Source organism: Podarcis melisellensis (genome assembly GCF_964234715.1).
Source record: "Podarcis melisellensis genome assembly, chromosome: 12".
NCBI classification, from domain to species: Eukaryota; Metazoa; Chordata; class Lepidosauria; order Squamata; family Lacertidae; genus Podarcis; species Podarcis melisellensis.
The window spans coordinates 12,666,468-12,680,879 of record NC_138544.1 but is presented as its reverse complement, the minus strand read 5'-3'; the positions used below and the strand labels follow the sequence as shown (position 1 = coordinate 12,680,879).

Below are 14,412 nucleotides of genomic sequence, written 5' to 3'. Positions count from 1 at the left end.
TTTAATTTACCTGGTTGGCCACAAGATAAAGCAGTTCTCCAAGGGTAGGTAAAAGGCACTGTTTCAGTTTGCTGTTCCTGAAATTTTCTCTGATCAGTTCCGTTAAGAGTGTGACTGCCTGGAACAATGAATACGTTATTAGCACAAATGGGATACAGCAGGGAAAAGCATGATAACTATGCAACTTTAAAGGAAGGAAAGTAAAGGCTACAGAAGGCAAAATAAATGTTCTCTGGTAGTTTCTGAATGCCTTTCTGCAAAGGCACAGATTGTCATAGCCAGTGCTTTTTTCGGGGGGGGGGGGACGACACAGGAGAACACATGCTGTGATGGGACGATGAGCTGCTTGTGCGTAAAATGCAAGTCCCTCAGAGTTTGATCAGGCTTTCAAACCTCTGCCTGTGACGGAGCCCCTCCAGCATGGCTGCGTCAATCACTAGTAGAATCCGAAAGTGGCTGCTTTCGGAAACGTTTCCAACATAAAAGCTCCTTAACGGAAACACGTCGTCTGGCCTCTCGGCGTGACAGTTTCCGTCGAGGTGTGGGTGTCACTATAGGAGGTCCTGAGACCTCCCCACTGGTTTCGCTTGAAGCGTCTCTGAGCCATCCCTCCGACTCACTTTCCCTTGGAGTTCTTGCTCGCCCTCTACTGGTTCCCTCTTCCGCTGCTACTGCTCTCTCACCCTCAGTGAGCCTTTGCGCCTCCTGCGCTTTAGATGTCAGTTCCCTGACATCCACCTCCCCTCCAGGGCCCCCTTCACCCCCTCCCGTCTCCTCTCCTACTGGCGGTGAGGAGGTAAAACCCTTGAAAGAACCTCCCTCATCTTCCGACGTCGCGAACACTTCCTTCCACTTGTTGCTGTTCCTACTCTCTAGGTACTCTTCGTCATCAGAGTCCACTCCCTCTTCCAACTCCGACTCCGCGAACCCTTCCATTTCCTCTTCCTCATCGGTGGTGCCGAAATACTCCCTCCTAAACCTTGCTATCGGCTGAGGTTTCCTCGGGAACCTTTGATGGAACGTTTCTGTTAAAACCTCGTCATTGACTTCCTGCGCACTTACCCAGGTGTTTTCTGACTCCGGTTCCCCTTCCCACGCCACTAAATACTCCACCTGATTTCCCTTCCACCTGGAATCGAGGATTTCCGCTACATGGTTGCGGCGTTCCCTCTCTTCCAAGGCTGGTTCCCTGACGTGCTCCCCTTCACCTCCTCCCCTGTATGGTGACAGTAACGACCTGTGGAACACTGGGTGCAATTTCATGTGATTGGGTAATCGGAGTTTGAAAGCTACCGGGTTGACCTGCTGAATCACCTCAAAGGGTCCCAATCTTCTGGGCCTCAGTTTCTTACAACCCCCTTTGAACGGCAACCCTTGGGTTGACAACCACACTTGATCCCCCACCCTTATGGTTTCACCTTCCCTTCTGTTCTTGTCTGCCTGCTTCTTATATTGTGCCTTAGCCCTTTCTAAGTTGAGCTGGAGCTGCTGATGGATGGCTTCCATCTCTTCTACAAAATGTTCAGCCGCTGGGACGCTCCATCTCTCCCCTCCTTCCCCTGGAAATGCCCTGGGGTGACACCCGTAATTAGCCAAAAAGGGACTCATCCCTGTGGACACATTCTCCGCATTATTGTAGGCAAATTCTGCCAACGCCAACTTTTCGACCCAATCGTTCTCTCTGTCATTGACATAACACCTAAGATATTGTTGAAGAATGCCATTTGCCCTTTCCGCCTGCCCGTTGGTTTCAGGGTGCCGGGCAGTTGAAAAATTGACTTCCACGTGTAACAAGCTCATGAGCTTCCTCCAGAACCTGGAAGTAAATTGTTTGCCTCGATCTGAGATCACCCTCGAGGGAGCCCCGTGCAACCTAAAGATATGTTCCACAAACAACTTCGCCGTTTCTTCCGCTGTGACTGCATGTGAGCATGCTACAAAGTGGCACATCTTAGTTAACAGGTCTACTACTACCATGATGGCTGTTTTCCCCTTGGACCTTGGCAGATCCGTCATAAAATCTATTGATATCGCTTCCCAAGGCCGTTCTGGTGTGGGTAAAGGTTCTAATAACCCTGCCGGCGCCCTTCTTTCCCCTTTGGCTCGCTGACATTGGTCACACCCTCTTACATACTCCCTTACATCTTCCCTCACCTTAGGCCACCAAAATTCCCTGGTAACCAACCACATGGTCTTGTGTTGCCCAAAATGTCCCGCCGTGGGGCTATCATGCAACTGCTTGAGTACTCTCCCCCTCAATTCACCTTCGGGTATATACAGTGCCCCTTTGTAATACAATGCCCCATTTCTTTCCTCAAAACCTCCGGGGCTCTCGCCCTCCCCCCTGAGACCTCTGAGCTTATCCTGGGCATATTCATCATTTTCCGTTTCCTCCACCAGTTCTCGTTGCCCCACCATCGCCGCCCCACACACCCAGCGGTCCTCCGGGATGACATGTCTCTCTTCGATCACCCCCTCCCCTTCCCAATATTCTGGTTTGCGTGAGAGCGCGTCCGCCCTGACGTTTTCTGGGCCTGGCACATAACAAATCTCAAAGTTAAATTTGGAGAATTCCTGTGCCCATCTCACTTGTCGTTGGTTGAGCACTCGAGCTGTTCTCCAATACTCTAAATTTTTGTGGTCGGTGCACACTTGCACCTTGTGTTGTGCCCCAATTAATAAATGTCTCCACCTCCGGAATGCTTCGTGAATGGCAAGTAGTTCCCTGTCATACACCGTGTAATTCCTCTCGGACTTATTCAGCTTCCGCGAGAAGAAGGCACACGGTCTCCACTCCGACGCACTCCTCCCCGGTTGAAGAAGGACCGCCCCTACCGCCCGGTCGGATGCATCTGTTTCCACTCTCATGGGTTTTCGTAAATCCACATGCAGAAGTTGTTCTTCCGAGGCGAAAGCCCTTTTCAGTTCTTCAAAGGCTCGATCCGCCTCTGCCGTCCAAACAAATTTCTTCTTGCTGCTGAGACAGTCGGTGATGGGCGCCGTCAAGTGGGCAAAGTTCTTGATGAACTTCCGATAAAAGTTCCCAAATCCCAAGAATCTTTGCACGTCCTTCTTGGTCTTCGGTGTCTTCCATTCCAGTACCGCTTGGACCTTGCCTGGATCCATGGCCAATCCCTTGTCTGACAAGCGGTACCCCAGGAATTCCACCTCCTTGGTATGAAACTGGCACTTCTCCAGTTTCACCCACAGCTGGTTGGCTTGCAGCCTGCCCAACACTTCTCGAACGTCCCTCACATGCTGTTCCTCATTTTCCGAATACACCAACACGTCGTCTAAAAAGGCCACACAATTCTTGTAGAGCAAAGGTCCCAGAACGTGGTTTATAAAAGCTTGAAAACACGCGGAGCCCCCTTGTAGACCGAAGGGCATAACGAGGTATTCAAAGGCTCCCAAGGGGGTAAACATGGTGGTCTTCCATTCATCTCCCTTCCTTATGCGTATCAGATTGTACGCCCCCCGCAGGTCCAGTTTTGTAAAAATCTTTCCCTTCCTTACTCTGGTCAAAATGTCATCAATTCGGGGCATAGGGAAAGCCAGGGGCTCCGACACTGCATTGAGGGCCCTGAAGTCACACACCAGTCTCGGTTTGTCTGTGTTCTTTTTGTCCACAAAGAACACTGGGCTGCCCCCCACCGCTCGGGACTCTCTGATGAAACCTCGCTTCAAGTTTTTGTCAATGAACTCCCTCAGCTCCTGCATCTCCCTGTCTGACATGGCGTACAGCTTGCCTACTGGGAGTTGGGCCCCTGGGAGTAGGTTGATTTGACAGTCAAAGGGTCTATGCGGTGGCAGTTTGTCTGCTTCCCTTTCGCTGAATACGTTGCTCAGATCTGCGTATTGCGGGGGCACCTTCCCTTTGTCCATCACTTCCATCCCCGCTAGGGTGACTCTGTCTCCTCCCGAAACCTTCCCCTCCTTGCAGTGTTCTAGGCAATGCGCTGACCCAAAGGAGACCACCCTCTGATGCCAGCCCACTAGCGGATCGTGTAGCGCCAGCCAGCTCATCCCCAAAATGATGGGCGCTCCTCCCAGGATGGCCACATTAAACGCTATCTGTTCGGTGTGCCTTGCCACTCTCATTATCATCGGGACAGTCTGTTGGCTAACTTCTCCCCCCAACAGCTCTCTGCCGTCAATCGTAGTCACCTGCAAGGGGTTACTTAAAGGGATAGTCTGTATCTGGTGCTCAGCTGCAAACTCCTTACTCATGAAATTACAGGAGCTGCCTGAATCCAAAAGCGCCTTGACCTTTAGTGGGTGTCCGTTTGGCAGTTCTAGTAACACCTCTATCACTAAAGCGGGTCTGGGGGGTTCTGGCATGGGCACTTTCATTGCTCTTTGGCCTGGCTGCTGTGCCCCAACGGTGGCAGCCAGGCGTTGGCTTTTACTTGCTCCTTGCCTTCCTCTTCCTTTCCCCCAACAGCTCCTGCCATCCCTTGCCATTCCTTTCTTTGTGGGCAAACTCTGGCAAAGTGCCCTGGCTGTTGGCAGAGATAACATCTCTTGGCGCTCTTTCCCTCCTTTTTCCGCCCTTCACTGGGATTTGAAACTGCGCGCGCCCGCGCTGTTCCAACTTCCATCGGCTCTGCCGGCGGGAAAGGTGGCTCTGGAATGTCTGGAATGCGGAACTCCCTCCAACGGTCTCCTTTCCCTTCCCGCTTTTCCATAGCCCTCGCCTCCTGGCGCGCTCCTATGGCCAGCGCAGATTTGGTTAACTGGTCCATAGACTCCGCCCTGGGGCCCCGGGAAAGCTCATCTTTGACGGTTGAAGAAAGCCCCTCTTCGAAAAGCATTTGGATGGGCTCCGCCGATAGGTCCCACCCCAATTTGTGAATCAACATGGTAAATTCAGTCCAGTACTCACGGACAGATCTGCTTCCTTGCTGGCAAGCCATTAACTGCCTTCGCACCACCCCCTGCTCAATATCGCTGGAAAACAGGTCCATGGCACGAAAAAACTTCCTCGTGTCCTTTAAGATCTCATTATTCGCTGCCATCAGGGGTCTAACCCAATCTTTCGCCCCGGATTCGAGATGGCCAATCACATACGCCACTCGCGATTCCTCATCGGGGAAGTCATCAAACTGCAAGTTTAGAGCGTATTGCATCTCTGTTCTAAAGGCATGATAGTTCCTGGGATCCCCCCCGAATTTCTGCACCAATCCTGGCACCTTTCTGGCGAGCGGGGTGGTTTTCTCCTTTCCCTTTTCTGCATCCTGAGCCCTCCTCTCCTCAAGCCTCGCCGTTTGCAGCGCCAACTGGATCTCCAACGCCCTGTACCTTTCTTCCAGGCTTGGACCTCCTCCAGCTGCTCCTGCTTCCCCGGTTCCGGCTGGATTGCTCATGATGCTTCTCCCTGCACAAGCTGGCTTTCGGAGACTTTCGGATTGCTGTGATGGGACGATGAGCTGCTTGTGCGTAAAATGCAAGTCCCTCAGAGTTTGATCAGGCTTTCAAACCTCTGCCTGTGACGGAGCCCCTCCAGCATGGCTGCGTCAATCACTAGTAGAATCCGAAAGTGGCTGCTTTCGGAAACGTTTCCAACATAAAAGCTCCTTAACGGAAACACGTCGTCTGGCCTCTCGGCGTGACAGTTTCCGTCGAGGTGTGGGTGTCACTATAGGAGGTCCTGAGACCTCCCCACTGGTTTCGCTTGAAGCGTCTCTGAGCCATCCCTCCGACTCACTTTCCCTTGGAGTTCTTGCTCGCCCTCTACTGGTTCCCTCTTCCGCTGCTACTGCTCTCTCACCCTCAGTGAGCCTTTGCGCCTCCTGCGCTTTAGATGTCAGTTCCCTGACACATACCCCTAAACATTTTGTGAATCTAACGGGAGAAGAAACTAAAAAATTTAAATTTTTTAGTTTCTTCTCTAGCATGGTGAATTGTCAGTTCCATTGCTATCCCTGATGGCGGCCTCACTTCCTGTCACTGTGTTTCCCAAGTCTCAGACGGAAGCAAATGTTTAATATGTAAAATAGGAGTTGGAATCTAGCACGGTGATTGGTCAGTTTCGTTGTTACCACCTCCAATGCCAGCTTCATTTTCTTTCCTGGTGATTTTCTTGAGTCAAAATGAGAGAACCCCTAAACATATTTTTTTAGGGGAAAAAAGCACTGTTCATATCTGTTCAATCAAAGACATGTAAAGAACCAGCTGCTCCCCTAAGATTTTTATAAATTTGACATAAGAGTCCTTTAGAATGATTACTGGATATTAAACTCGGTGCATCCTCTTAAGGTTGCATAATTTCTTATGACTACTTTGGAGTTCTCCTTAAAAAATATGGTAACCGTAATTTATTATCACTGCATATACCCTCCTCTCAATATTGTATATTACCCAGTGAATCTAACTCTTTATTATTTAAAAATGTGAATTCTCTGCCTGGGTAGAATTTCTATTTTTGAAATGAATGCTCTCATATTATTATTTCTTATATTAAAATTTCCTGTGTTTTCACACAAATTTCAAAGAATGGCAAAATGTTTCTGTGTTTCATATGAAAAAGGAAAAGATCTGAAGCCATAGCTCGTATACTTTATAAAACAACCAAGGCTCGGCTGTTAGATTTTCAAAAACATTAAAACTTAAGACAATATGAAATTATTGTTTACTCATAATAAGAGACTAATTGAAGAACAGATTGGAACATGAACTGTTTTTTGTTTTGTTTTTAAGGAAAAAAGCCAACCTATTACAGACTAAATATAGAATGGTTTGAAGGAAGGCAGATTCAAGAACTCTCTTATAATCACACAGAAGGCACGGGGGGAGAGAATGTAAGTTTGACTACACCTCACTGTGGGTAAAAGACACATACTAAGATTGTAGGTAATCCGGACCAGTTTATTTTTTATTTTTTTTAATCAATTAAATACAGGCCAAATACAATCCCAATCGTAAAATGCTACAATATTATTTGGGAAATGGCCATTATTTCAACCAAAATACACTTGAGTGACTAGAACACCATCTACTATATAATAAAAACATAATTATATTGTGTAATATGCATCCCTGCCTAGTCTCCAAATTAAAAATAGGATTCCCTCTTCACCACCCTTGTATTTAATTTTAATATCCAAGTGACCTCTAGTGGAGGTTTCTATAACAATACACTGATCTGTTGAATACCTTTAAAATTACCGAATAAAGATCATGAGAGAAACATTAGACCCTTGTGACATATACCCATGGCCCTTCCTCTTTCCATCCCCTCTTCTGCTGTCGGCACACAGCTTTCACAAATCCCAGAAATGAATTTTATCCAAGCCATCAAGTTTATTGTTGATGTGGCTATCAACCTTTATAAGAGTTTAGCTGTGAAGAACTTAGAAAAGAAATAATATTCTAAACTATTTCATTCGGTTTTCAATCCCATCCTTAGAATATTAAAATGTTCAGTTCTGTATCTCAGTACCTCTGCCAACTCTAGAAATGAGAGAAGCGTAATATTCATATTCAAAAGTTAATTTCATACGGTTTAACCAAGGCCAAAACTAAAAGATCCCCAAACACTAAGATTTTCTTAGGACATTTTGTAACTTATTATTAATCACAAAACAAATCTGATCAAACCCCACAAATTACAATTATTGCTATTGTTACTGATTTATTACCCTATTTATTTATTACCCTATTTATTTATTCACTATTTATTAATAGGCCCCGGGGCTATTATTACCCCTCTTCTATCATCCATACCAGGTCGTTCATCCACTGCTACAGTGTCCTTCCTTCTTGCAGACCAAGATTACCAGGTGAAGCAAACATGGCAGAAATTTTAGCTGGGGCAATTAGAATTAGCTCTGCTACCTGACTAATCTGTTTAATGCCTAGTAAAGAAAGACCACTCGTTCATATGTTTTATTTGTGGTCAAGGACAGTTATTAACTCTTTTATTTGTATGGTTGTAAATTTTGTATAGCCAACCATCTAGCTATATCTGTATTTTATTGCATATTTTATTGAATTTGATTCCTTTGCTATGGCTTGTGGCTGGCGCAAATAAAGATTTTATTTATCTGTCCCAGGGCACGTCATAACAATGTAAAATGCAGGAGTAAAAACAGTTTAATACAAACTGCAATCACAAATGTGCTAAGTGTAGACCAAGTTGCAGCCTTGCAAACTTCCTCTAAAGGTGTGTTTGCCGAGTGAGCAGAGGAAGCAGTATGCCTTAATGGAGCAAACCATTAAACACATAGGTATCAGTAACTTTTGCAACTCATAAACCAGGGCAATAAAATGCCCAAACATTGCTTTTGAAAACTCCAATAATTGTATTAGCAAGAAATATTACCTCTATAACGGGAACAGTCTCTTTAAGCTCAGTTGTATGCAATGCCAGTAAACCAATCACTCGAGCTGCTTTGGCACGTCTGCAATTAAATGCATTTATTAACTTTATGAAAGCCACAAATCTGAAAATGCAAAACTATGAAAAGGCTCAACTTACATAAAATGTAATATAAGTTAGTGATCACAATTAAATTAAACTAAGCTTAAATATAAGCTTCGTTAGCACCAAATCACTTTAAACTGATAGAATGACCACAAAAACCTTTAAGCATGGGAAGACTAGGTATTGCACTTAATTCTTTCAGATGAAAAATGGAATGAATGTTGGGAAAATGCTAACCAAGAAGGCTGGTTGCAGATACGTTATACATTTTGCCATGCAAATCTGTCACCTGCATCTTAACACAAAAAAGGGAATAATTTACAGAAAGTAGTATGTGCTTCATTAAGGGCATACATGTGTGAATACAGAAGAGCCATTTAACTATCTGCCTTGCTTCTATTTTCCTGTTAAAAAATGTCCAACTTATTCTTCACTCACAGTGGTGACGGGGATATACAAGGATCTTACTCGTGAGTGGGGGGTGAGAAGAGTAATGCAATACAGCTATTTGCAAAAGTAGCCAGCAGAGGGCATTATGATAGAACACTTGAGGTTCACTTACTCTGTTTTATAAAATTACAGAAAAGCAGCCAGCAAAGGAGATTGAACAGTGAATAGAGAAGGCTATGCGGCAGACAGGAATTTCAATGCACATTCAAGAACATTACTATCAGATTTCAATATATTCTAATATTCTCCTTCCACATAAACATACCAGTATTTAACAAATTTGGGAAAATAAATCCGTTTCAATCAACAATTATTTTGTAGAAATTATTCACTAAATAACAGCCCTTGTATCTGACAGGTGGACATAGCTGAATGATTCTTTTGGGGTAAGAGTCTCTTCCCCTCTCCAAAACTCTGCCGCTAGCCCTCCTTATTGCTTCCCACTAAGAATGAGAAGTTACATAACATTACAAAATTATGTCAGCATCAGACTATGAGATAGAGCATGTTCATGCTGCAGCTCCTGGCAGGTTTCTCTTAACATATCTGGAAGCATTCAAACAAGCATTCCTTTGCCTGCAGTCTGAAATAGTACAGCCTAGCAAAAGTTGCCCCATGTATTCTGTTCCAGTTGTGTGCTACCACCACATTTTGTGGTGAATTCTAGAAACATGTAGCATGAAGAAGTGCTTCCTTTAGCCTCTCCTGAATTACTTCCAGTTTTATTTCTCTCTGTCCTAATTTTAACTTTTCCTGTCCTTTTTCTTCATTTTTACAGGTTTTGCAATGCAGCACGGTCAGTGCAGGCAGGAAGAGAGTTACCAGGAAAGTGGCTCTATGAGCGCTGGCCTTCAGTCACAGCACCATTCCTGTCACTCTCAAGCATGATAGAGCCATATATAGAGAGATATAGCCCTAACAGTATTTTAAGTACTTTAATGAACAAATATAGTATATCTCCTTTCCTATTATTTAGACAATTAAAACTAAATAATGAAGATTAGCAAGTCAAACTAATCCTTGGCTCTTTAAAATCAGAGCTTTCCACACTGTGTGTCACAACACGTTAGCGTGTTGGCTGCAGTGTGTGGGTGTGTTGCACAAATGCTCCCTGCTCTTCTCCCGGGGCTGGAAAAGGGTTAGTTTAACCTCTAGTTTGCTAGTAAAACTGAATTACTGTACTGTGTCGTGAAATGATGAATGTCTAAAAACTGTGTCACCAACATGAAAGTTTGGAAAGCTCTTAAAATATTTGTATTTTAATGGTAGATATGGAAAATATTCAAGTACTCTGGATATCTGAAGGAGCGTCTCTACCCCCATCATTCAGCCTGGACACTGAGGTCCAGCTCCGAGGGCCTTCTGGAAGTTGCCTCATTGCAAGAAGTGAGGTGACAGGGAACCAGGCAGAGGGTTTCCTTGGTAGTTGCACCTGCCCTGTGGAACGCCATCCTGTAAGATGTCAAGGAAATGAAAACTATCTGACTTTCAGAAGACATCTGAAGCCAGCCCTGTATAGGGAAGTTTTTAATGTTTGATGTTTTAATTTGTTGAAAGCCACCCAGAGTGGCTGGGGCAACCCAGTCAAATGGTTGGCATATAAATAACAAAATAATAGTAATAATATACTACAGAAAGTGCATTTCAGAAAACACCTCTGCCATAATCTTCACTAATTTCAATTAGACATGCGTTAGTTGAACAGTTTTGCTTTAAATAAGCTTTACAAGTTTGTCTTTCATAGTAAACACTTGCAAAGTACTAACTGTCAAGGTATACACAGCCTTCTTCTAAAATTCTGAAGAACCACAAAAAGCAGACACAACCCTGCCTTTTGTATTCAAAGACAGTGCTGAGAGAGGTGAACTATCAGGCCACTGTCTCCAGCGTGGGGACTGGGAAACTTACCACAATGTTTAATAAATAATAATAATAATAATAATAATAATAATAATAATAATAATAATTTATTTATACCCTGCCCATCTGGCTGGGCTTCCCCAGCCACTCTGGGCAGCTTCCAAAAAAATATATCAAACATTAAAAGCTTCCCTAAACAGGGCTGCCTGTTTATAGAGATATGAGATATCTCTATAAATAGAGATATGAAGAGCGATTCAGAGAACCTGTCAAGTAAGGCCACTGTAAACCAGCCTACACATATTCGTTTGTTAACCCACTGTTTCTTAGTAAGTAAATGAGCCCTTCCTGGACTCTTCTCAATCAACAATCAGCCTACCACTGCTAGACTGTGTCATGGAAGCTACTATTTCTGCTCCAGACAATAACAGACCACATGCAGGAGCCAAGGCCCAGGTTCTTGTATGACAGTTGGTGGCAGTCCTTGCTTTGGTAGCAAGCCTACCCTATTCAGAGACCAGAATGAAGGAAATGTATATGCCTTTCCTTGATCCTTTGCACGGTGTGTGGTTTGTTCTCCTGCATGAACTCAGCAGAGGCAGGATTGTGGCCAATTTTTGAAGATACCCAGACAGATGCTGGTTGTCACTTACATGTCCCAGTTTGGAGCTATCCGCAACTGTTGTAGCAGCACAGGGAACTAGATTTTAAAATAAATAAACACACACAAAAGTACAAAATTAATCACTGTGATTTAGTTCACCACCAAAAAGTATAGCATATTTAGGGTTAATAGTTTTACCTACAGAGCGCAAACACCTGGCAAAAAAGGACTGGTTTTTATTTCTTATTTGCACCTTTGTTGTTGTATGTATTGCAGAAGGTTAGTGTGGCAATCACACAGGGTCCCCGGACGTTTAACGGTCTATTGATCCCTGTGCCACCAACCAGTTACTCTCTGGTAAAACACTGAGTCCAGTCAGTTGTTAAAAGTGAACCAAAAGAAACAAGTTTATTTTACAAACGTTAACAAGTTTATGGTTTCTCAGATAATATTCCTGTCAGTATCTTAACTTTAGTTTCTTTACCGGCCTATACCTTCCTAATACCTTCTGACTGATTATCTCAACTGTTTGACTGACCCCGCTTAACAAATTCTCTCACTCTCTCCCACCAAACTAGCCCAACTCACACACTTTCCTTCTGGTCTAAGATAAGGCTTTAACATGTTCACATGAACCACCTTACGCCCTTCTTCCCCTTATTGGATTACGCAATTTACAACACTCATTTTGGACACGATTTTGTACGGTCCCTCCCATGCTAGTTGCATTTTATTTCCTTTGGTTGGTCTCAAGAGGAACACTTCACTATCGGGTCCAAAAGTTCTTACTCTGGCCTTTTAAATTTTTCAGACCACAGTCGCCACCCACATCCAACCTACACCCCTTACCTCGTACTTAAGCCAGGATCTAGGAACGCACAGTGATGATGCTCATACATAGCTTCGCAAAATGACCTTGAATGATTACCCAAATACAGCTAAGTTGATGAAATCAACCATATCACAACATACCAAGAGCTCCATGTGTGCACTAGAAATGCACACAGTCCTCTTGATTGTGCTCATGCTTTTAAAAAAATTAATGCAGAACAGCGTAAAGTATTTTAGTATTTCTAATCCTTGTTCAACCTATCCATCCCAAATAATCAAAGTCATTTGGCAGCCTGCACATAATCAATGTATACAATGCTTTATTCAGAAGTATGATTAGACGCTTTTGAATTATGGTGCTGGAAGAGACTCTTGAGGGTCCCATGGACTGCAAGAAGATCAAACCTATCCATCCTTAAGGAAATCATCCCTGAGTGCTCACTGGAAGGACAGATTCTGAAGCTGAGGTTCCAGTACTTTGGCTACCTCATGAGAAGAGAAGACTGCCTAGAAAAGACCCTGATGTTGGGAAAGATGGAGGGCACTAGGAGAAGGGGACGACAGAGGACGAGATGGTTGGACAGTGTTCTCGAAGCTACCAACATGAGTTTGACCAAACTGCGGGAGGCAGTGGAAGACAGGAGTGCCTGGCATGCTCTGGTCCAGGGGGTCACGAAGAGTCGGACACGACTAAACAACAACAATGATTAGAACGTTAATGTTCTTCATCCTTGTTATGAACTAATTCTTCTTACAGTACCGTCCTAGGCATTTTTAATCAAAAGTAAGTTTCACTGTGTTCAGTGGGTATGTGTACATACGATTCAGTGGGTATGTGTACATACGATTGCAGCCTTAGTTTCTTAAAATACCAATGAAATGCACCCTAGCAAAAGGTAGACTTTTGCCATATTTGCTGGCATGTCAACTTGTGGGCTCTAGCAGTGTTACTTACCAGCTGTGTGCTGATTAACTTAGTGGCTACTTCCTTATTGCCAACAACAGTGCAGAGGTAGCAAAGTAAATTCAGTTTAACTCTGGCTGCCCCTGTGCTCTTCTCTGGGGAGTCAGTCAGCTGACATACTTGGTGTAAGAAATCGTTCCAGTCATCTTCTTTTAGTATCAACAATTTCTCAGCTGGAAAGAAAAATAATGTTTTAAGAGCACTTGTTATGAATATAATTTCCAAGACCCAATACTGAAACATAGTATAGTTCTTTCTCCCTACTTGAACCCCTGAAAAAGCTTGTTGTGAACATACAATGTATGTCCTGGTCCGACTGCACTGGCAGCCAGTTAGTTTCTGGGCCCAATTTAGAGTGCTGGTTTTGACCTATAAAGCCTTAAACAGCTCAGGACCATAATACCTCAAGGACCGGTTTTCCTCAAATGAACCAACCTGCACCCTGTGATCATCGGAGGTCTTTCTTCGTGTGACTTCTTCATGAGAGTTCTGAAAGGTGGCAACACAAGAACAGGCCTTTTCTGCAATGGCTCCCCATCTGTGGAATGCTATCCCCAGGGAAGACTGCCTGACTCCATCATATACCGTATTTTTCGCACCATAGGACGCACTTTTTCCCCTCCAAAAATGAAGGGGAAATGTGTGTGCGTCCTATGGTGCGAATGCAGGCTTTCGCTGAAGCCTGGAGAGTGAGAGGGGTCGGTGCGCACCGACCCCTCACGCTCTCCAGGCTTCGCGGACCTCTTCGCAAGGAGCGGGAGCACTCCGGCTCCTTGCGGAGAGTTGCCAGCATGCCGAAGCCTGCGCGCGCTGAGCTCAGCGCGCCCAGGCTTCGCGGACCTCTCCGCAAGGAGCCGGAGCGCTCCGGCTCCTTGCGGAGAGTTGCCAGCATGCCGAAGCCTGCGCGCGCTGAGCTCAGCGCGCCCAGGCTTCGCGGACCTCTCCACAAGCAGCGGGAGTGCTCCCACGGCTTGCAGAGAGCTGCCTGTTTGCGGGCTGGGGTCGGGGGAAGCTCGAGCTTCCCCCGCCCCAGCCCCGCGCCTGGGGGGGGGGAATAATTTTTTCCCCTTTATTTCCCCCCCAAAAAATGGGTGCGCCCTATGGTCTGGTGCACCCTATGGTGCGAAAAATACGGTATCTCTTTGGGAGCCAGATGACAATGTTTCTCAAGAACCAGGGCTTTGGTTGATTAAACCATTTACAGCCTTTTAAATGTGTTTGTGGTAGAGGGGGTTATTGGTTTGTTTCTGTTTTCTGTAACGTATTTTGTGTTCTTGT

General features: G+C 45.0%; 1 protein-coding gene across 4 annotated transcripts in view; it reads right to left on the bottom strand.

The window, feature by feature from the left end:
• Positions 1 to 14,412, bottom strand: part of ULK4 (unc-51 like kinase 4) — a 174,818-nt gene that overhangs the window by 144,573 nt on the left and 15,833 nt on the right. For all 4 annotated transcript variants that reach the window (XM_081882917.1, XM_081882916.1, XM_081882919.1 and 1 more), the window contains exons 15-18: positions 13,126 to 13,307; positions 11,389 to 11,435; positions 8,324 to 8,402; positions 11 to 118 (exon numbers count right to left, since the gene is read on the bottom strand). In XM_081882917.1, coding sequence (XP_081739043.1) covers positions 11 to 118; positions 8,324 to 8,402; positions 11,389 to 11,435; positions 13,126 to 13,307 — 416 coding nt within the window. The remainder of the gene's footprint in view (positions 1 to 10; positions 119 to 8,323; positions 8,403 to 11,388; positions 11,436 to 13,125; positions 13,308 to 14,412) is intronic.